The sequence below is a fragment of the Fulmarus glacialis genome, unplaced genomic scaffold (assembly GCF_000690835.1).
Source record: "Fulmarus glacialis isolate BGI_N327 unplaced genomic scaffold, ASM69083v1 scaffold3248, whole genome shotgun sequence".
NCBI lineage: Eukaryota > Metazoa > Chordata > Aves > Procellariiformes > Procellariidae > Fulmarus > Fulmarus glacialis.
In genome coordinates, this window is record NW_009230011.1 from 136308 (window position 1) to 160788 (window position 24481).

Consider the following 24481-nt stretch of genomic DNA (forward strand, 5'->3'; position numbering starts at 1 on the left):
TTGATGACAGCCTGAAGATAGCCTTTGAATTGGGTATTCTGCTAAAACTCCAAATCAAGGTACTTATACCAGGGATGAAATTCACCTTTTCTGCTTTAGTTCATTCAGCATTAATAAAACTTTGCACCGCTACTGAATTTTCCATGTGTCAAGTACTCCCTGTCCTTCAAATTTCTTGTTAAAATATCTACCCTTCACAAGACCCACCTCACCTCTACTGCCACAAGACTCAATGCCACCTCATTGTGTAACTCCTGCTTCTCTGTGTTGGATGGTTGGTCACCAGGATCGGTGCATTTTGACACTTCTACAATGCACTGTGTACAATTACAGCATTCTATAAATAAGTAAAATACTATAAATAAAATCAATTTATTTCTATGGAAAGGTCAAAGTAAGACTAAGCAAGAATGATACAAACAGGATTGCATAGAATTTATAATCAGATTCAACCCATATAATACAACTAGAGAATGATGTCCTGTTTTTTGTAAAATCTTTAAGCCTCCATCAAAGCCAGTTGTCTATTGCACAGGAAGGGGCCATTAGCTCCAGCTGGTTGTAATGAAACTGGCTGGGAATTTTTTGAAACTTTTCTTCATCAGAAGGTTCCAATAATATTATGGTTGCCTCGTTAGGTCTGTCATGTAATTTTTGCGTCATTATTTGATCACACATTCAAAGAGATCAGAAATAAGACATCTGCAATCCTGTTACAGAATGTTATTAAAAGGAATAAAAATTCCAGAGATCATTTATGTCTTAAAACCTATGGAATGTCTCCTTAGGGAAAAGATGAATATTTGAAAAAAAAGGATTCCATGGAACCCTTTAGTGAACCGGTATTTTGGAATACCAGAACATAAAGGTTTCTTCTTATAACATAACAAATCCCAATAGCTATATGCTTTTAGTATTATAAGAAGTCTACTTTCTTATTGGCATGAACTTATTTGCCTCCACCAAATAAATATTGAAAACCGTCCCTTTGTGAATTATACTGGGTTTGTGTGTGAGATGTGGTTTTTTAGTAGCGTTAGCAAAAAAATCCATTTTATTATGGTGTTATCATCCTCTTGTATCTCTTGTTCTAGCCTGCTCATATTCAGTGGTACCACTGATGTAAAGTGGTTCACTTGTGTGATATTTTCTGCTTCTTTTACGGGGTTGTCTTTAAGACTTCCACCTCAAACACTTTTAAAAGCTTCTCAAAAGCTCTTGGTTCTACATTATCTATCTATCTTGCTTAGCAACTGCAGACATGCATTATATGGCAAATCCCATTCCAGAGGAGAAAATAGATAAGATGTTGTGAGTGCTGGAGGTATAATAAAGACTTCTCACACTAAGAATAAACAACTCAATGAGCAGCAATAAACTTAATTTGCACATTAGATATGCTTTTCCAAGTTCTGACATTTCAGTTGAAAATAATGCTGAAGCAATGAGGCCTATAATTGAACAGCCAAAACTTCTCCAGAGGGGAAACAAAAACAAATGTTCCCTGCAAACAAGATCATTTTTATACCATGTTGTTACTCAGTGTTTTAATAAACTTCATAAATGCCAAACAAAATATTTTTTTCATGTTTTAATGTGATTTTCCCATATTGCTCTATTAGGATGTATGTATGTGATATGTGAAATGGTATATTACCTTAATGAAGTCAGAGCTGCCTAAACCCTAAACTTCTTGGTTTATTCATTGCTAGCTGTGCTGTAACATCGTCTCAGATTACGCGTCGCACTGCATCAATGCTAATTGCTCTTTCATAATATGAGTATGAAAAAGATTTTTGCCAGATGCAGTAGGTTAGGGAGGAGGTCGTGCCTGCAGGCTACAGTAACCCTTCTGAAATCATTGAAAACAAGAATATTAAGAAAAAAGAGAGTTACAAATTACATTTAATAATGTGCTCTTCTTGTAGCTACAGATATTACTATTGTTAACTGTTTTGCAAAACTGATTAACATAGTTACTATAATCTCAGAAGTTCCACTTTTTAACCTGTTCTCATTTAAAATCAACAAATACTTTTACAAGAAAACGTCTGTATCGAAAAGATTGTGTGGGAGGAAAGAGAAAAAAACATGCTAAGTTTGCCTCAGTTTTCCTTCTTTTTTTTTCTGTCAGTGATCAAAGATCAGAGCATAGCAATTTCCTATGCTGCTTATAGGAATATCTATACAACCAATACCTCTTTTCACGTCCTCCGGCTCTGGACGAGTCCACCTGAGCGATAAGTTTGTACAAATTCTTTTTACTAATGGAGATAGACCATCCACCAGCACAGCAAAAACTTGAAGCAAAGGACTGCTTTGAACATAATGCACTTTAATGTGTTCCACAATGTATTTAACTCTCTTTCAAAGAAGGGTGAAAAATACTGCAGGGAAGACACCTCCCTGCAGAGCATCACTGGATTGGGACCAGAGCCAGAGTGTGCGCTTACACCAGAAGCTCAGCCCCAGCGCAGATAAAGCTGCAGCTTTGGAGGGAAGAGAATTACAGCAGATGTGTCTCCTAGCCCATAACATCATTTTCTGGATGTTTAAACTGATAATCACAGGATGGCTGTTAGGGAAGTTATTTATACACCTCTAACTAAAGCATCACAACATCTACAAATGAAACTCCTGGCCTCGCCGAGGTGGTCTGAAAAGCTGAATTAGGTGTTGAAGTTGCCAGTGTTTTCAGTGGGAGGACTTAGACCCCCATCCAAAAGCAACACGGACGGCTCAATAAATTGCCTAGCCCAACAGGAGAAGCTGAGCAGAGCCACGAACGCTGGCTGTGCCTGCTGCCGCTTTGGTAAAGACTGTCACCCAAGTGGGATCTTGCAGAAAAGGCCCTTTTCTGTGAGCGCACACCTTCCTGGGCAAGCGGCACACCGCTCAAGGCGACAGCGACCCGGGGGCTGTCCACCTTGTGCACTACTGGTTGGAGTCCCATGGGTACAGCGCTCATCCAGAGCACAGGAGACCCAGGGTCGAGTTCTTCCCAGTCAAGGGTTGTGAACACTGTGTCTCCCGCTTCTCTCATCCATGACTTTGTACAGGTCCACTCCAGCTGGAGAAGAGCTGAGAGCAAAGAAAGCGGCAGCCTCGGTCCCCCCCCAGTGAGGGCACGCAGGGAAGATAGAGGGGGGGAAAGGACAGAAGAAGGAAACCTGGCCTTCTAGTCCTAAAGGTTATTTCTGGTTTATACGCAAGTGCTACAAAATGTGACTGGTAGACAATTACCTGCACTTAGTGCCTTAAGCAAAAACAAGGAGGGAAAAAAAGGAAAAACCGAAGAAGAAAGCATGACTTGCATTGGAGCTGGAAGTGTTATGCAGTCAGGCCAGTCCTTGCTGACATCCTTACAAAGTTTGGGAAACATGCTGCATAACTAGGTCGTTGCATTATGGCACATCCCATCAGATCCCGTCAGTCATTTTGTCTTAGAGGACATAGGACTTGGCTACTTATAAAGATCCTGATGGGACGAGTTCATAGTGATGACTCTCAAAGAGGCAAGTCACTTTCTTTTTAAGGAGAGAATTAAAATTTTATCTCATGTACATTATGAAGAAGAAAATAATGGTAATGTGAGAGGAGGATGTTCCTCATTCTCCCTTCAGAAAAAGATCTGTTTAGTTACATTAACCTGTAGTTAATGGTTGAAATGGTTTAATTAAACCAAAATCTAATGTAAGAAAACACATGCAAAAAAATCAAATGCTTTCAGGCACAGGGGTGTCCTGTGAAATGAGGTGTCTTAGTACTAATATCCAGGAAAACAAACTAGTCTGAAAGCGTAGAAGATACCCTAACGGATCCCTTGTTTTATTATTAATGCAGCAATTAGATTGGGGGAGGGCTGAGATAGATGGCCATTTTAATATTCAGAATCCAAAGTCCTGTGAAGGGACAAGGAAGAGTTTTTGCTTGGCTCTGATTTATTTTGGAGTTATTTACCAAAGTATCGCACAGCAGCTGGGATGCAGAGAAGGAGTGGGTGGCTTCAGGATCTGCATGAATGCAACGTATGCAACATATATCTGCCCTACGCTGAAGAAAATAAACCCACCTGATTTTCAGCTTACTTCATAACACCGTATTTCTTTTTGGCACCCCAGCTTTAAAGTCTCTTCCGCAGTCTCAGATGTGATATAAATTGTAAATGAGCTGAATAAACTCATCCAAGCACAGTGACGGGGTACACTGAACCTCCACACTGTGTCGTTTCAAACTCTGGCTGCCCAATGCCTGCAGCAGTGCAGCCCATACCTGTGACCTCTAAACGGTACTGCAGTGCAAATATCATTATTAATGCTACTGCCTGTTTCTGTGGATATCTTGGGAGACCTCTCTGATAAAAAAATTGACCATTGGAGTGGTGCAGTCATGAGGTTTTCTTTGCTGCAGGCAGTGGAGAGCTCAGTTTCAGCTTTAAACTGCAAGTAAAAGCCTGTCAATACTAGCACTGATTGGCACAGACTTGGGCATCCCAATGAAAAAAAGCACATACTTTCTAATATTCATAAAGCACAAAAGAAAATACTGGAGTACCTTTCACAATCAGGTTCCCTGAGTTTCTGGCAACTCCGAACTGATTTGTTGCTATACAAGTGTACACCCCAGCATCTGATTTGGTGATGTTATAGAGCCTGAGGCTGCCATCCTCTAGTAAGATGACCCTGGGGAAAAAAAAAAAAAAAAAAAAAATTAGAAAAAAAGACTTCCGTTACAGGAACTGTAATAGAAATGCAATGCTACTTTTAATATTTAAATGCTTCCATTATACTTTTCTACAGCAAGCTGAATATGTATAAACCAATTTTCACCTCTGCTTATTATTGATTTCTATATTAGGAATGCTATATTGACATACTGGAATTGACCATTAACTTATTTAGCTGACTTTCTTGCAGCAAAATTTGGAGCCCCAAGAGAAGGAAGACCCAACTTGTTATCTAATTGTGCTGTATTTTACCATGCGGGGCTTCTTTTTTTCAGATTCCAATGCTCCTATGCCACACTAATGTTGTGTCTGAGCCCAGCTGCCTGTGCAATTTTGTCAGGATTATTAAAAGATATTAGCAGACTAGCTGAGATGTTGAAATGCCATCTCACAAGCCAAGGAGCCAAATCAAATACATCGCTGTCTCATAGGGCCCTCAAATCACCTTATCAGTCACTATGTTGTTTACACCAGTTTGCAGAGTATTGGGTAAATTGCATTTAATAGTAATTTCAGGACCGCTGCTGGGTTTTATGGACAAAATTAATTTCTAAGCTTGTTCATATGCTTCTTCATGTCAATGAGATACTTTAGGATGTAAGTCAATACAGAGTTCGGCATATGTTTTCCTTAGGTAAGCTTTTACTGTATGCCTGGCACCTTTTCGCTTTTAGATACAGGGTTTGGGGATTTTCTTCACAAATATACAGAACACATATCTATCAAAGGTAGAGAATTTCAAAATGAAAACTGAGTTAGGTAAACAATGAACCTTTGGACAGAAAATAATATTATCCTGTAATGTTTTGTTAATTTTGGTCAGTTCTTCCATCCACCTGTTGCACCTGGTAGATGTTGAAGTTCTTGACCAATTTTTTCTGAGTTTAGAAGAAGGACAGTGGGCTGAAAGGCATGAAGTTCCTGGATGTTTCATGAAAATGGGGTCAGGGTCTCTATGTACAGCTCCTCTTGCCAGTATGGCCACTACATGAGCACAATTCTTCGTAGGCATCAGAGAATCTGCACCCAACTGAGGAAGAGCTGCACTCAAATGCCACACCGTCTTACATCTGACAAAATCCAGCTGTAAGTCACAAATCCACAGGAAACCAGGCTTCATTCATTCCAGTGCTCACAGTAGCACTGCATTATTTCTTTATATTCCTCTTTTAATTGGCATTTAAATCTAATACAAAAATCCTTTTATAAAAAGAAAATATCTAATTCACACATCATACCTTGGGTATTTAATATTTAGTACTAACAACATAAGATTAGATGATGTAATGAATTATTAAAGGAAACGAACAATAACAAGGGCAGAAGTTGAAGCTGGTAGCAATATCACAGCCATTAAAGACACAAAACCCATCATAGTGTCTTGCTGCATTCCAGTCTGGTATTTATACTCTTGTACTGTATGTGTAACACACATCCAATCTTGTTCTTCTGTAACATGCTCCCAGCCTCTTAGCTGATGGAGAGAAAAGCTAGACTTGGATTTCTGGTGGTCTTCTCGCTTACATCCCCCCAGTTTCATGTGTCCCTCTCTTGTCTGACCTTAACCTCCCAAAAGATCTGCTCCTGAGCAGGGGTGGATTTAGGAATGAGAAAAGCTGAGATGTCCCTGTGGTGCCGGGGACTCTCTCACTGGGGTGTGGAGATGAGAGGGGAAGGGATTTAGGCTTGAATGAAAAATCTTTGTTACCTTGGCAATAATCACCAGGTACTGCAGCGGTTGTTTGCATGCAATTTGTAGTATGATGAGAAAATAAGTTTGGGTTTAATAATCCATCATATATCCATATTAAACTGGAGAGGAGCAAAACACGAAGCAGCAAAGTACATTCTTCAATATAACGATCTATCAACTAAATGACATTTTTCAGATAGGGAAGGATGAATAAACAAGAAAGATCTGAGCCTTTCTGCTGGCATCACGACACTGTGCATCAAAACGAGAGACTACGGGTGCCTCTCCCTCTCAGTATGGGGACACACCTGATGACAGTATTTCAAAAGCAGGTTTAAATATGAAGAAACATTTGCAAGTATTTCATTTCTGTCTCTGCAATTTTCTTTGCATTAATGATGCATTTCTTCACATCAGTTTGCACCAGCCATAAGAAAACACCCTCTTAGAAACTGCTGGGGATAAAGCAGTTGATTCAATTGACTGGTTAGCTAACATATGGTGGCTTCATCAAACAGGATCAAAAGATACTCAAGTGAGAATCAGCAAATGTTCATAAATTGGATACCTGAATAATAAGTCATAACAAATCACCGTAGTATCTTTCTCACCAACAAATATTGATGCCCTGTTATTTTTACTGCAGTTGCACCTAGAAGCTCTAGGTACAAATTGGAATCCAAAAGTGGGCATGAGGCAAAAAAAAGACACTCCCAGTCCCCCAAAGCTTCCAACGTAGGTAAATACACAGGAAAAAGAGTCTGTAAAAATACAGAATAACAAAGGAGAGAATCTTTGAATGCACAGGCTCTGTGCTTAGCCCCCTATGGATTTCTAGGGCTTTTTCACTGAACTTTAGTCATGTCTAGCTCAGATTTTTTTCCCTGTATTCTTCATTAGGAATTGAGACTTGAAGAATTCCCAGCTTCCTGGTTTATCCACTAAGAGTGGTTTGTACCCACTTAAGAGCTGACAAGGTAACATTTGATGTGAAGAAATACTGTTCCAAAACAACATTTCAGCAACTGGGCAGGCTGAGGATGGAATGGCTCTTTGAATGGATCAAAACGGAGCTTAGCAAGAGAAACCATGAGCTAATAAAAGCTTCAGAGTTGTTTGAAACAGAGGTCACACTACCTAAAGACAATTAGGGAGCTAGCAGTAAATAAGATACTCAGGCAGAATTTATGTAAAAGCACAAAGGACTCCAGAGTAATTAGTTAGCAGGGAAGGGAATTAGAGAAAAAAAAAGTGAGTGATTTCCAGCTGTACTGAGGTCTGTGTCAGGAGATGAGAAAGCAGAGCACAGCAGAAAATCAAGATGATGCATTTCAAACACAAGGAAAAAAAAGCGATGTGAAATACCGACCCAGTTGCCATGAACAACAAAGTTGCCATAAACTTCCTCAGAGCCACGACTTTACGCCGTGGGTGGGTTCAGAGGGGCTGCACTTTATCCCCTTCCATTTGTCTTTCAAATAATGGAACTGTGATTCTGAAGGCAATGGGAATTTTCCTTGAATGGGTTTCGGATCAAGCTCTAACAAACGATTTTAAAAGAAGCTGTGAAACGCATGTCTCACCTGCTGAAGGGCTTGCTGAAAACCATTACTTTTCACAACATTTTAGACTGCATGAAGGCTACAGATAATAATTCTTACCATTTGCATCTGAAGACAAGGTAATTCCGAGTACTGCGACAAGACAGAAAAGTTTAACTCATCCAATATAATGTAAGTAGAATATTTTGTCTGCCAGGAAAACTGGACTTCTCTCCATAAGCAAATGAGTGCCCGTCGAGGGACAAAAAGCAAAAGATCTGAAGCAGATCTGATAAATGCATCCCTGCGACAGAAGGAGGAGAAGGACGAATGAAATGGGCTGCTCGGGACACAGCTGTTCATAAGGCCCTGTTGCAGCAAGGGATTGCTTAAGCATAAGCCTAACTCTAAACTTGCATCTCTGACTTACAAAATGCTTAAATACTTATCAGACTAGTGCTGATGCCTATGTTCCTGCCTGAATTACGCAGGTGGGTAAATAGCTCAATTAAGCAAAGTTGCTATGAGGAAAAAAGCAGAGATGAAAATCCAGTTATATAAATCCATATGAAGTTCCTGTGCACAAGGGCTAATTAGAAATACCCAGAAATATCATTCCATATGTAACAAGCCTGGGAACTTACCCTGCAAAAAGATGGATATGTTGGATGCCGTTCACTTCATGTGGATGATAGGAACGTAAGACAGCTCTTAAAGCCCAGTTCAGGGACATGGCTAGCTGATTTTCCACCTGCAGGATGCCTGTGGCCGAGGGCGAGGGCAGGGTAAGGATGCAGCAGCAAGTACCACAGTCCCTTCCCAGCACCGAGCGACCTGTAACCCAGGGTCTAGACCTAGAGATAGGGCTTTTCTGAATAGGATGAAATCTGTCTTCAGGAAGGAATCCAAAGCCCTTTGAGCCTCTGCAAACCTTTAGTCCCACAAGAGTTTGTGAGAAGTTTTTCCCCGGTTTAAGCAAGCATAGTGTAAGCGATGTCCTTCTGTTTGTTTTTAATCTACTCATTCCATTGGATTGATCCATGTCCTTGTCCTCTCTGAGTGCCTCCATTAGTATACAAGATAAGAATTATTCACAGAAAGGGAAAACAAACAGCCTACCCAAGATCTGCTGGAGTCAAAACTGCGTAATGCTCAAAAAGAAGAGTTTGCAATGTTTCTGCGGAAGACATGAGACTGGGAAGAAGTGAGAGCTCATTAAAATTGTCACACATACTTTTTAAGTAAAGAACTTGAGAAATCAAGCAGGGATGATAGGTACAGCTTTTAATTAACCAGGCCAAACAAACCATCTCCGAAAGTGTTGTCTCATGTGAACAAAAGATTGTTGATGGCTATTTGCTTTGATCTTAAGAGCATGAAAGAATAATATGTATTTAACAAGGCTGATGATAGAAAAATAAAATATGAGAAAGGAAAGAGGTGTCAACTCATTAGATTTTAAAGTGCAGCAGAGGTAATTTTTGTGCACTGCTGTATTGCTTAGCCAATCTGTTTTAGAGAGAGGTGCGATTTTAATTTATGGATGTGAATTGCATTAATTCAATACAGCAAATGTCTTTGAAATCCCCATCAAAATCAGTTGAGCTGCAATGGTGTAAACCTGGGGGTGAATGAAGCCTACTTCTGCAGATTTCAGCACTGCCAGTAGGGTAGCTATCTCTTCAAGGGCATAAAATAATTCCTTTCAAAATAAAGTAACCCTGACACTTAATGTAAAGATTCACTCTTCTTTTCTTCTGTCTGCCTCTAACATCAAGTGTCTGACACCTCATAATGTTATTGAAGTCATCATCATAGCACTGTGCAGATAAAAAGGGAGTATGCTGGATCTGATGAAATCAGAGGCAAAGTAATTTTTATTATCTGAGAAATCCTATTTGAAACCATGTCTTCTCAGTCTCACTTTACTGCTCAAGAGCAAAAACACTCTTGCTTTCATAGGCTATGAGAAGATATATTGTTTATAAATTTCTTCAGACATGCGAGCAGACATTGAGACAATAACTGACTTTTCTAATTTTACAAAGATTGAGAAGCATGAAAGAGGCTGAATTAAAAAGTACAAAAGTAAGTGAGGGGCAGAAACATGAGCACAGCTCTCAAGTGACTCAGAATTACTAGTGATTTATGCAGATGCAAATGTGAGTAAAGTTTGACTGAGTGAATGAATTGTACCTGCTGATGACAGCTCTGGTATTTTTGAAAAGGTCCCACTGAGTCCCATCTGAGATCCAACTGTCTGTATTATATGTTAATGATCTTTGTACCTGTTTATCCTATTCTGAGCGCAATTTGTATGATAATAGTATTGCCATTTAATAAATTATGCTTAAAAGAAGATTTTTCCTTATCTGCATGCTGATACAAATGAGCTTCAGAGTTGACTGACAATTAACTGGAAATAAAATAAATGCCATTAAACTCTCTATTAACTATTTAATAGAGAGATCAAAACAAAATTACACAATCTAGCTGAATAGTCTGATTAAAGTATTTTAGAAAAGAATACTCTTAGCAATGATAGAAGGTGACATTGTAACACTGTTCCTTGTTATTTCCTAAAATTCCCCTCTGTTCCTAAAAAGGAACATTATTTTTGCATAGAATCTCTACAATTTGGGACCACAAATATTTATTTTATGTAAATATATACAGACATCTGAACTGAGTAATACTCCATCATAAAGCTTCCAGACAACATACAGTATTTTCAGGAGATGGTACTCCCTTTAACATAAAATAGCAAAAGTGGTTTTGCCCTGTCTTCAACATACTCAAGTATTCAACGTGAGGCACATGTTCTTCTGCGATGACCAAAGGAAAAAGCGACAAAAATACCATGTTTGTAGACATGTGTCTAAATCCATTGCAGTAATATGTCTCAAAACTTGCAGCTGGGGAATACTGGGCAACAGCACCTCTATGTGTACGGGAAAGAAAGACATGCCAACCAAACAACTGGTTTAGCGATGGAACAAAACAAACAAGCAACCCCCAAAACTGTTGCTTGCCATGTTTTAATCCCTTCAGCTTTCAAAATCATCGTGCTTGTGAGCCTAAGGTGCTTGTGAGCCTGTTCAATCCCAGTCTGCTGCGTTAAACAAACACGCACTTTTCTGGTCTTTTCCCACATAGATAGCTTGGCCTCGTGTCATGTTTACAAGATATGGCCTGTTTATGGCTCTCCTCTTCCCTGTGTCTGTCCTTGCCCTATTTCAAATCTGCACCTAAACAGTGGATGTCATGAGAGGAGAGATTTAGTATAATCCTGGACCGAGACAAGAGCCATACCTTAGCAGGTCCAGGCAAAAAGAAAGATTTCTTGGTTATTAGTCTACCTCACAGACAGAATGTAATGAAATATCGTATTTATGTAGCAATATGTTGATTAGTCTGAACATTTGTAACAAAAAAAAATTAGTGATAAAGTAGTACACTGAGAAGGAAAGGATCAGGAACCAGACTTTGTGAAATGCTGTGGTGAGGATCCAGGTAGAAAACGAACTGAATTGCCAAAGAAAAAAAAAGGTTGCCATTTTTTCTATTTGCCAAAAAGTTCTGCTGTTTCTATGAAGTCTTTATAACGCCGGTACATCAGAGAAAAGTTCTTTCAGCACAGGATCGTATGTCCACACTACTACTATTCAATCTAATCCCACCATTAATCATTATTTTTATGATTCAGACATTATTAGGGGTTCAGACACAGCCATTCATACAACCAAATTCACTCCAGATGTAAAACTAAGCCCTTAACATGGGACTTAAGTAAAATTTAAACAGTACATAAGGCCTTGAATTACCCTCTGCGTGGGAGTCTAATTCACTTACAGGAATCTTCTTCCCTATTTGCTTGTCAGAACTTATTTCAAAAATAAAAGTACAATAAAACCTGCTGTTAACTTTGAAGTATTCTGTATATACAACAAGCACTTGACACCAGGTACACAGCGCGGTACTGGCTTGCTTTCAGAAACCCTGGACGGGTGCTCACGTGCACACACCCGTAATAGATACACAGAGTTGGAGATGAAGAGTGTTCGTCTTCAGTGATTTCAACTTCCATGCTGATGACTCACCTTCTTTCAGCTGCCTATGTCCTTGCTCTCATGTCTTTAGCTCTCATCACCCCTAGCTTCTTGTGCCTACTCGTTGGGCTACCTGTTGGCTTGTAGGAAACCCTAAGGCAATCCTCACTGGGCTATTGAATTTATGCTTAATTTGAGCGATAATGGTAGGGACTGTATGGGGTTCACTGAAGCCTTAGACCCACATCGTTGCTCAAAATAACACAGATCATAGAAATTTTATGGTTTTTAATGTGTAAAATGTGTGTGTCCCTTAAGCAAACCCCTCCTTTCACTGAAAATTTGAAAAGATTTTTTGTTCTCATAGAAAAGAAGTAATGAAATACCAGTATTTCTTTGTAATAAAATCCTATGGCTAAATCAGAGGTGTTAGGATCCTCCTACAAACCCTCCATGTTGGCCAAGCATTAGCCACATTCTCAAGGTGCGGTTTCTATGTTTTCGCTCACATAACCCTTCACACTCAAAATGATCCCAGAAATCCCTCCCTAGAAGACTCTCTGACCATCACGCCTACAGCATGACGGGGGACAGTCCATTTGCCTGTCACGTTAATCAATATCTTATTGCTCCTTTTTACATCACCTCCCCAAAATATCCTGATCTATCTGTTACCTCTAATGTTACTCTTAGGTTGAAAACTTTTGGGATCAGGGACTATCTTTTATTTGGTGTTTGTGCAGCATGTTTTTCGTCCAATACTAGTATTTTTGCTATGGCAATACACACCAGAATAGTGCAACAGTAACGATGTGCATGGCAGTACAACTTGGACTAAAAGAGAAGCACAGAAGGTTGCATTCTCTCATTATTTTTTATGCAAACGCCTAATTAGGAACCTTGATTCAAAGCCTGCTGAAGTCAATGGAAAAACTCCAATGAGATTAGCTGGCTTTGGATCGAATCCTGAACATCAATCAGAATATGTGCCTGAAGCAGGGATAGAACATGAACTGAAAGGGAGAGAGGGCACAACACTGACATTCACTGCGGTTTAGTTTATTGCAACTCCGTATGACAGTGAAGAGTGACAGATTGCTTGCGACATCTCAGCACGTAGGACAGCCCCTCAGAAAGGCTCACCTTAACAAGGTTCCCAGGAGTTGAGTAGGAACAATTTAAAATTGTATTAGAGAGGTGTCATACAGAAGGGAAATTGTAATAAATTCAGCATCACGCAGGTTGTCATTCTTTCTTATATGTGAGAACATATGGTTCATTTGCTTACTTGATGCTCACGCTATCTGATGTGCTAAACACTATTGCATTAAGTAGTCAGTAATACATGATGAAATTAGGTTTATTGGCTTGTTCCATTATGAAATTCTCTAAGGAGAGAGAAAAGAAAGGAAAAGCCCTTTTCTTATGTCTTCCACGCGCTAATATTCTCTGCCTGCTGTCTGCCAGCGTTTCATTGGGTCAAGTAGCAGTGGGGGTCCCCTTCTGCCTTCTCATTACTCTGCAGTGGATTGACTTCAAATGGAAAGATAACAGAGAAAGAAGAAAGGGGAAAAACAAAGCAAAATAAGATTAAGAAGAAAAATAAAATATTGTCTTTTTCTTCCCCTCATCTGTGCTCATTCTTCCTTCTCCCTGTATCTCCCTCCTCATCTTTCACTCATATGCTTTCCACTCCCCTGCCTTTGCTTTCATCTTGGGAGAGAAGACAGAAATATCTGGAAACATGGAGAACACACAGAAGGAAAGACTGAAGGTACTTCAGGTCAGTCTGAGGCATTTTCTGGCATCCCTTTGGTTGTAAAACTTTTCTTATGCCAATATCATCAGTTTTGCTGGATCACCAAACAATTCTGCTCATACTTACTCTTCAGTGAGTGCTGCCATGTTTTATGTTCCTCCTAGATTAAAGGACATTATTCAGAAGGAAGCATGGGCAAATGCTTGCACAATTATGCCTTCAAACAACGCTGAAACCGGAAAAATACCACTGCTGTTAGCAAATAAGTATTCAAGAAATATATTATAGCTGCCTCCACTAGCCTTTTGCAATACCCTCTTTCCTGCTACCTTTCATATAGAAACCGAGACCATTGTAATCAGCATAAAATATTTTTAGCTGGAACATAGAACACTCCTTGCAGCATTCAGCATTCCCTTGGGAAGCGTGTAATGATGGGTTTTGTCTGGTTAGAACTGAATACGTGGTAGTACTGTGGCCTGAGAGATGACAAAACAAAGCAATTCTATACAGCAATCTCAGGTTTTGTAGGAGTTTTCATATCTTAATACATAAGTTCAGACCAAGCATGGAAAGCAGGCAGGTAAATCCATGCCTTTGATTTCTGTTAATCTATTTGTTAGCAAGGAATGGAACTGAAGTGTTTAATCAAATTTGGCAGATGTGGAATCAATTCCATTGGTTCCCTAAGCAAAATTAGAATTTCATCAAGAGATAAGCTTAATTTGTATTCATGTTGACTTACAGTGATGGTGTCTAAGATATCTGGAATTGCTCTGATTGCTGATGCCCACACTTCAAATGCTCTATTTAAAAACTAAAATAGGAAATGAACTTCTTTACAAACACACAGACACTGATAAGCTACAAGGGTTAAGCTATGCAAAACTTCTTGTGGCAGAAAAGCGAGAAGGATGAAAATGGAGAAACACTTAATCCGGGCTTCAAAAACCAGACTTAAAAATTAGAATAATAGTAATATTAATATCCCATTGCTATTCACCTAGCCACCTGGCTGTAGAAAGCTGGGAATAGAGTGGTAAGTGCTGGGATAGCTAAGAAAATTTGTTCTATATGAAATTTGCTACCAGCATACAAATGTCTATACTATCTTTATCTGCAAAGAGTGGGTGCATAAAAAAGGGTGGTTTGTGGCACTAAGCAGCATGACAAGCAAAGCTTCTCTTTGCCTGTGCTATTCATCTAGTCTGACTTCAATATAAGTAGGGTTTTTTTTTCAAACACTGTGGATAGGTTTCATTCTCCCAGCTTTGCTCATCTAAAAGTTAGGCATCTCATTGTAGATGGAGGTGCCTGCCAAGAAAAGGTAAATAACTACCTTAGACTGCATATTGACTTCAGCTAAATAAAAGTTAAGTGACATCAATCTCCTCCTTTGTTAGTAGAGTAGTGCAAATTTTGGAATTTTCAATCCATTTTGTCTTGATTCCTCCCCAAGCAGATTTTTTTTTTTTTTTTTTAAGATAATGGATATTCTGGAAGGTTTCAGTACAAGCTAAACAAACAGTGTTGACATTCTAGTAATTGAAATGTTTCATTGAAGTTTGTTGAACTGCCCTGACACATTTCTTCTCAAATTGGTTCAAGCTGAAATGCTATTTCACAGTACAATATGTTTTGTATGTTGTATTTGATCAGTGGATTGAAGACTTCTCCTGTTTACCGATTAATTGCCTTTCTTTTTTTAACTCCCTATTTCTCTAAATCCAACAGCAGTCCACAAGAAGACAAAATTCTTTTTGCAAATAACAAAAAAAAGTTTAAAATGTGTTCAAATATTCATGGGTTTGGAATCTGACTTTGAACAGTGGAGCAGCAGAAGAAAGGCAGAAGCAGATGGTGGCCACGAGTGCTCAGGAGAATGATCCTGCCCAGGAGACTGGTAGAGCAATTCAGATGCATCCCACAGCTGTGGACAGATCCAACCCTTTAGTTAATGAACCCTGCTGGGTCCTTGCATTTCTCATAGGAGCAGGAGAATCCCCTTGAGTTTGGGGCTCCAAGGGGCAGCTGTAAGACCTCAGCAATTACCAGATAATTCCCCCCACCCATAGTCTTAGAAGTCTCCAGTCACAACATCTGCTCAGTTTTCTTTGCATAAGGTTGTTGAAAGACAGCTTTTCATTTCAGTGCTCAATGATTCCTTTGAGAAATAGCAGTAACTTGAGCGTAAAACACCAAAAACAAGTGTGGCATGGGAGAGAGAATTTACCACGTAGAGCAGCTTTAGTTATGGCAGAGAATCAATTACCATCCTTCACAGAGACGGGACTGAACTGTGTCCTACAAGCAAGTCTAGGAGCCAACAAGTATTGAGCATATTTTATTGACCCCTAAACATACTTCTTGTCCATTCCCCAGAAAACAATTTAAATTATGAATATTTACTTATTACTGATTATTAATGCATGGAAAGTGCTGTATATGACTAATGCATTCCTTCAGCCTACCTCATTTCTCGGTTTTCCCTCAGCTATCCTCATTTAAATTCTGAGTGGAGTGAATCACATATGTTTGTATGCATTCACTACAATGTTTGGGGATCCTCAGCTCATGGTGAGGGAATAGCACCTCTCTCTGGTAAAGCAAAGGGAGTTCTAATTCCCATTTATTAAGACGCCTCAATCAAAAAGAATTTTTATAAAATAAGTTTTCCATGAGGGTCCTGATCCTGAATCCACTGAAGGCGGTAGCAAGACATACATTTGTGATGAGATCAGTGTCTAGACTTGCAAATTTGCTTTATTTAATATATGAGTTGTTCCCTTCTAGTCTTTCTTTTCCTCAGTGGACACATGAGATGATAGAAGTGAGATGAAGAAAACTCCCATTGCACTTACTGAGAATATATGACATACATGAAAATAGCTCATATCTGTGTCAAACTCCACAGGGTGGGAGTTCAGAGCATGAAGCCTGTTCTTTCTTTGTTGCATTTCATTTCTACATTGAGCTAAAATCCACAGCACATGCCAGGAAAAAGTTGCACATTCGGCAAAGGGCAAGCAAAATCTTTTCAAACAGTTGCCCATTGGACAAGTGGTATTGCTCCCGAAAGCCCATTTCTCAAGACTTTGATCCAAAGAAGGAGGTTAATTGCCCAAAAGAAGACCTGAAGCTGTACCGCTAGATGATCCAGAGAAGCTGATTGGGGACCACGTGGAGAGAGAGCAGGTAAAACCAGCTAAGGTTAGCCAACTGTGGAATTTCTTTTTGATTCCTGCAGCAGATAACCTTGAAATCCCTCTCTAAGGTGGCCAGCAGCATGAACCAAAGATAAATCCCACTACTCAGGGGGTGAGCTATATGAATGAGGGTAGAGTTTAGCTATTTCTGAAAATTTTGAGGTAGAATACTCAATGCAGAGGGGATATTAAGACTGGGAACAGCAAGCAGACCTGGTACAGGTATGTTTAGGCTTTGTTTTACCATCTAGTGTAAAAATTTATTGATTTGGGAATTTTTTGAAGGACTTACGTGTATTCTTCAAATGCAATAAAGTATTCTACGTAAATCAGAGCATACAAGCTGTTGAAGATCTGGGCAGCAATGAGTTTGAGCTGCAGAGAAGATGGGAGAGACAAGCTGGGCTGGAGGAAACTGTCTGTGTCCTGAAAAAGGGACTGAGGACCTTCACTGCTGGACCGTAGCAACAGATTCAGAAGATTACATTTCAGACTCAGGAAATGTTAAGATATTTTTCAAATAGCAGGGCCCCAAATACTGCAGCTTGGTAAACTTAAAAAGGCTTGATAAAAAGCCCTCAGAGGAAATCAAATAAAATATTTCATGGTGCTTTTATTAATATAGATTGTCTATTAATTAGCGCTTCCTAGTTAACACACTTCTCTTTACGTACTTACAAACTAACATTAATATAAAGTAGTGTTATCTTGTCATATTAAGAGCTCAGATGATCAGGGAGAGCAGTGACCACACATGCATGACTATCAGGAATAAACTATTATCAGGAGTGAAAGAAAGAAGGTGAAAAAGAAGGAATATCCTTTCCCCTCAGGGTGGAATAGGTCTAGTTGCACTATTTCTGTAACAAAAGATTGAATTTGTCTAAATCATTCTGAAGAACCTATGTGATCTGAGTTATTTAGCAATGTGTCCATCACAGTTTTGCTGCCAGAACTGTAAGGGATTGGTATTTCCTTTTTTTTTCAGCATTTATAACCCAACCAAATATTTAATAATAGAAAAAAGGCTAGTAAAGGCATCCAGAGAGATTATAAATGCTGCACAATAAAATGGGAGCAGAAGTAAGGAAAGCTTTAGTTAAAATAGTTAATCTGTATGTGACATGTCAGGGTTTAATCATACATAGAAAGAAAAGCAGAGCAGATTCCTTCTCTTTTTTATGAGCAAAGATACATATGATTTTAGTACTTTAATTAGCTGTGTACTTTAATTACAGACATACAAATCCTTATTTCATTTTCTGTTTTCTGTCACAAAGATCTCTGGAAAAATACTGTATAGATGAGTTATTTTCTCTTCTTTAAAACCGTGACATTAGCTATTTTGTCATTTAATAACCAAAAAGCCTCATAAATTCTAGTTTGCACCAGTGGACACACTGGTAATAATGTTTTGCACATGGAGAGTTTAAACACTCTCTCCCTTTGCCTCGGTGTAAATCCTGCTCCTTTTGTTTACTCCTGCTAAGCAGCAGAAGGCCTTTTGGGATGCTCAAAAATTACAGCATGCTTATAATCATTGTTAGTAAATTAATACAGAAGCACAAGTAAATACTGTATGTAGTATGTAAATATTTTTATAAGCAAATCAGATGGGGAAAATCAGGGTACTAGAATCTCAAGATCTAGGCTTAACTCAACTATTTAAATTGTAAGTGTTAAACAGTGCTCTCCTTGCTCCTGTTCTCATCAATGTCAGAAAATCCAGAAGTTACCTGTGGCAAACTGTATACTGAGCAGGTTTTCTACATACTGTAGGGATAGGCTGCGTCTAATAGGAATGAACAAGCATTTTTGTGGAATAGACTGTACAATCAAAGTGCAAATAAAGATTTGACTGAACGCTAGGTAGAAAAATATTTTTCATCGTTAGCTGAGCAGTTAAACAGAAAATAAAACTGCCATTAGTGAAAGCAGGGAAAAATCTTTGGAAAGTTCTCTACATCCCGTGGCATGGATTGCTTACCCAATTTTTTCTGTTTCATTGCGAGTACCTATGTGAAATACTTCTCAGATTTGCACTTTCACATATACTTCTCTGATTTACTTTTATCTGTATTGTACATTACTGCAGTATGGGATAAGGAAATATTTCTTTGTGTCACAGTTTTGGATAATGTTGTTTTAATGAATTATAATTATTTTAAGTCTTATGTGACCCAAATTAACATCCCTGAGCAGCTGGTCCTGTGTGCAAAATCTGGTGTTCAATTTCCAGAGCTTTATGAATTACCGATTCTGTTTTCAGTCTTTGAAAACGATGTGATAAAAACAGTTTTGCTGTTATATTTGTGAACTGAAAGAGATGCTGAGAAAGATTACAGTTCTTCGACACTGTTGTCCAGTTCATCCATCTGTCTACATTCGTATCTGGAATTATCACCACGGTTGTATATTGTGTATACTATTCACAGCTTACTCAAGTCAGTAAGTCACTTTTGATTCTAACGCTTTACCATTGAATTGACGTTAGCATGTAATGACGTAGATAGTTTTTGGCAACTCACAAATAAGCTATTAGCCATCACAGACAAAACCTCAGTAAAGCCCTGCCGAAGACCATGCAACCCCATACTGGTTGGTGAGGGAGTGTACCAGTATGCTGGTCCAGTGGCTAAATCCTGCCTAAACAGAAGAGACAGAATACAGAGGCTGGTTTGGCTATGGTTATTGTACAACCTGTACAGCTGCAAAGCAATTACGCCGCAGCCTGGGGGTACATTCTGCTTCCCTGAAGCCTCCACTGATGTCTCCTACAGGGAGCTGATTCACTCAGGCTTTGCGTGCGGTACACAGTCAGCTCTGATAGCGTTGCAGTGAATTAACTGCTGATGAACGCAAACGTATGTGTCATACAATTACCCGTGTGTATTCGGTTTGGCTTTGTTCTCAATCAGCTTTATATCTGCAGAACTGTGTGGTCACAGCTAAAGACAAATAGGCCTCTGGCATCAAAATTTTCCGTCAATGAGCTGTCAAAAGCAATACTAAGTCAGCTGCGTTTCAGTGATGTTTAAATGATATTAAAACAGACAACACCCAACAATCCAGCAACTGGTTTATGACGGTACCTTTTGTTCTGGCGCAGAACCTCTGAGCCCTTTCTCCAGTTAATAACTGCTCTGGGAGAAGCACTTGGTTTACAACCAATTGTAACTTCACCTCCAACTTGAACAACAGACATTTTTTTCACAGGATTTTTTGAAAAATCAGGTGCCGCAGCTAAAAATAGAGAAGTAAGAAGAAAGAAGAGCGGAACAGTATGCAGCTGCCAAGTTACTAAATGAACTTGCTAAATTCTTCTCTTCAGGTTACATAGTAGGTGAACCCAATAATTGCTTTGCTTTTGAGGTTTCTGCAAAAGTAGATATATCAAACATGAAAAACGTATTTAAGTACCAAAGAATGGAATATCTTATTTACGTTGTTTCTAAACTGTCTACCTAGAAACTGTCTGCTCTGACAATCTTTCCTTAGGGTTATCTGCAGACTGGGAAAATGGGTCTATCTGCGATGAAGAATGAGGTTCCTGAGCAAAGCAATGTCAGCAGGATAAACATCACAATCCTGATCCCAGGCACGTGTATTCGTCTGCAGAGTTTACAGTATTCAGTTACAAATACAGTTTTTCTATGGCTTTTTGTTTATAAACTGACACTGTTTTCTGAAAGTGTGTTTATTTGTCCAGTAATTTATGTGAAAATTCACTCCTGGAGAAGGAGAAAACACAACACCTGTATAACAGTTAGGTGCTCTTAAAGTTTGTGTCTTACTGATTTCACTAGTATTTGGCTGTTGAACAAACTTTATATTTGGATATCTTTACAGAACAGTTTTTATAATATGTAAACAAATTCAATTTTGTGTGCATCTCTGGTAATCATTAATGAGATTATTTGCTATATGTTATTTGTTTTTAAATACATATTTGCCATATGCCCTTTGTTTATAGTTAAAACTGTTTTTCCCACTTTCTGAACTTGACTTTTAAAACTGCAGAATAACTATTAATATCTCATAATACTAAGTGAGAAACAGCATTCATTAAAATTCTGTGTATGTGATAAAAAAAGACCACACACGGGATTAGAATTTTCCTCCAAACCAGTCACAAAATAAAAAAAAAAAAAAGAAAACATTTACGCATGGATGATGAAGAGCAAGCAGCAAAGAAATATCAACAGACTTGAACTGCCAGGTGGAATTTAATCTACTCATTCCTTAATTTCAAGTTTTTTAAATGAGTGTCCTGTTATACTCGGTACCTGCTCATTTTAGTGGCATTTACTCACCTATCACCCGCAACTCAGCACTGGCATAAATAGTATCGTACTTGTTTTCTGCCACACACTGATAGAGGCCAGAGTCTGACATATTCAGCATAGGTATGATAAGAGTTCCATTTTCTATCTGAATTCTTTCCTGACAAAAGAAAAACAAGCAAAAAACATTGACAGAGCCAATGAGTGTTCAATCCCACAGTTTTTTGGTATCACACTGATGCACCTGACATATAATTCAGAAGCAGAAACGTTATTTTCTTGGAAGCAATGTGAACGAATACATCAGAAATACCATGTATACCTCAGCTATATGATGGTGGTTATGTTTTCAGACCTTTAGCTCTTCAAACTTTCCAAGAACTCCAGGCACATGTTGCAGAGTCATTGCCTTGGGCAGGTGTGCCCAGATGTTCCAGCTGTGGCATGTGTTTCCCTGCATTGCTGAACTGTGAATCTGTGGATATGCTTCACCATGAAGCAAGACGCAGAAGCAGCTACCGCAGGGCAGGTCCACGCTGGGATCCTGGAGCGTCTTCCATACGGCTCCTGAGGAGCAGCACCTGCAGCCCTGACTGGGGGCACAGTGGAGCATGGCCTACCCCCCTCGTCTGATCAGATGAATCTGATGATGATAATCTAAGATGATCAGAAAAGCTCCACGGGGGACAGAGGTGCCCAAATAATGGAAAAATTTCAAATGTCATCAGATCACAGAAAAATGATCCACTGAAAAAGCTGTACTGAAAGCCAACACTTTTAAATTCCTGTTGGAAACCCACGGGCAGCTGTTCAGATCAGAGGGAGAGCGTGCTCCTCCCGGCTTGAATTTCTATACACGCTAAGTTTTATCAGTGCAATTCTGCTGAAATAGAGGAAACTGCACAGTAGGTAAATTTGGACCAGAGCTTGGGTTTTGGTGTATTAAAAGGAGTTTTATTTGTGCTGTTTTGGCAAATAGAAAAAAGCCTGTTTCATGCTACAAGCATATCTTAAAGCTAAATATTTTGTGATTTTACTATTACTAGCCTCTGGAGACAATAATAGCTCTGCTGCAAAGCGTAACACTGAGAAGAGAATGTGTTCCCCAAAACAGATCAGCGTGGAAGAAACCCACAACAGGAATATAAACTCCATCACCAAATGCAAGTCTGAAACAACAGATATTCCTATTATTATTATGCCGCTCTTTTAGTCTGGCTCTGCTGCCTCCGAAGCAGTAATGGAAGCATACATTGCTGGAGTATACGTTACAGTCTTTGCTGAACAGCTACAAGCATCTAAAATGTATTTGTGACCTACCTAACTTGCTGAGTTGCCACAGATGAGCCAGTTGCACAGCCTGTTGGGGATTTCTCCTGCGGTGCTTGCAGAAGGAGTGTCACCTATTGAGCTATGGAGCTCTGTTTTCCAGTACTCTGGCTCTTCTTTGGAGGTCTCCCAACCAAGATCTGACCCAGACCAACCTTGTTTAGCTTGGAAATTTGATGAGAGCACAGCCTGCGGTTGTACGGCTGGTGTATTGCAAAATAATTAACAACATTACATATACTTACCCACTGTTAATTTTTTTTGAGGCTCTCGCTACAGATATCTTTTGCATACTTGGTTTTACCTTCAGGCTGTTTGCTATCCTCTCAATGCATTCTATTTTTACAAACAGCCTTTGAATATAAAACCCCCTTCTGAAGCAACACTCGTGTTTCATACACATGCTGAATTCCCCACCATTCTCTGCTGGCTCTTTTGAGCTGCGCAGACAAAGAGAAGAATAAAGCACACCATGTACACAAGCAGGAATAATGCAGGGATGACCAACTAGGTGGTCAAGGAGAAAGGTTTGACAGAGTAGACAATACCCTCAGAATCAGCCCCAAGGTGGAAAGCATCTGGAAGGTATTCTTCCTGTGATATTTCCAACAAGCAGGGTGCTGTGACAGACTGAATATTTTATTACACCTCCCTTGTACTTTCACCTCCAAACTATCCATTTTGTCCATTGAGCAATAACATTCAGCGTTTTGTTGCCTGAAGTATGCCATTTACAATACACCGTAAGTACTGTGAAAATGTTGGTTGAAAATGTGTCTGTAGAGTGTTTTTTTCTTTTTTATTGAAACTATGCAATTGAAGAGTGACAGATTCTAAATATCACTGTCTTCAAAGAGAGAAACTAGATAATCTTGCTTAGGAAGAGGTGACAATGAGTAGAATGATCAGGTTCAGAAAAACTGCAATCCAAGTAAATTCTGGCTAGCCTTCTCAGATGCTCATTGGGCTCTGTTTAGGACTAATCCAGCAGAAAATCATATGGAAGATTGGACCCCCCTCCAATTGCTTCAAATAAGTACTACTAAGTCAAACAAGTGCTGGATCTGCAACCCAGCAGGTGCTAATTTGCCCCATATGTTTTGGAAATGATTCTGTCTCTGTTCTTGTTAGACAGAAATTAATCACAGTATTATTTTTTTCCAACCAAGTAAGAATGCATTACAGATGAGCCATGCCATTTTATGCCCGATAGATGCTGAATAGATGCTTAATAAAAAGGAAAACTTGGCCTCAGCAGAATGCAAAGAGTCTCTTGCCACAGAAGTCATTCTCCATGAGGATGCCAACAACTGAAGATTGGAAGACGGATGTGCCAAAGCTTGGCCACCACAGCATTATAATTATACTGCCTGGAAAGAGACAAAGCTGGGTTCTCAAAGACCTGTCTACATAAGTATGTGATCAGGTTTCTTAAATGTTTGAGCTCCAACTGATTTCCCCTTTCCTCCTGCACTCCTACCACTTCACTGCTTTCCTTTCCACTTGGTCCTTCTTTTTCCTTTGAAGTGAGTTTTTTCATTTATTCACCTTTTCCTTATGATTTCATATAGTTTTCTTTAGTCTATTATTCCTCTACATAGCACCAGGAAAGTATTAACCTCAATATTAGCTGATTTTCATAGCTGACCGATTAATTCAGTTAAAGGATTAACATAGCATAAGAATGGCCATACTGCATGAGACCAAAGGTCCATCCAGCCTACAGATTAAGAACAGAAACAGAAGAAACGTGCAAGTTCACAGGCTGATCAGTTTGCAATGCCAGCTCTGAAACACTCTTCCACAAACAATCATTTGACATCCTACCAGCTTCCCAAATTACAGATTATGTCCACAAATGTGTTTAGTGTTTCTGGACAGACCCTTCTTTCCCT

The 24481-nt window shown here is 39.2% G+C and overlaps 1 protein-coding gene across 1 annotated transcript in view; it reads right to left on the bottom strand.

The window, feature by feature from the left end:
• Nucleotides 1-24481, bottom strand: part of CNTN6 (contactin 6) — an 82104-nt gene that overhangs the window by 18764 nt on the left and 38859 nt on the right. Inside the window, exons 7-9 of the mRNA XM_009584050.1 lie at nt 21288-21417; nt 20067-20217; nt 4555-4682 (exon numbers count right to left, since the gene is read on the bottom strand). Of these exons, the coding sequence (XP_009582345.1) occupies nt 4555-4682; nt 20067-20217; nt 21288-21417 (409 nt within the window). The remainder of the gene's footprint in view (nt 1-4554; nt 4683-20066; nt 20218-21287; nt 21418-24481) is intronic.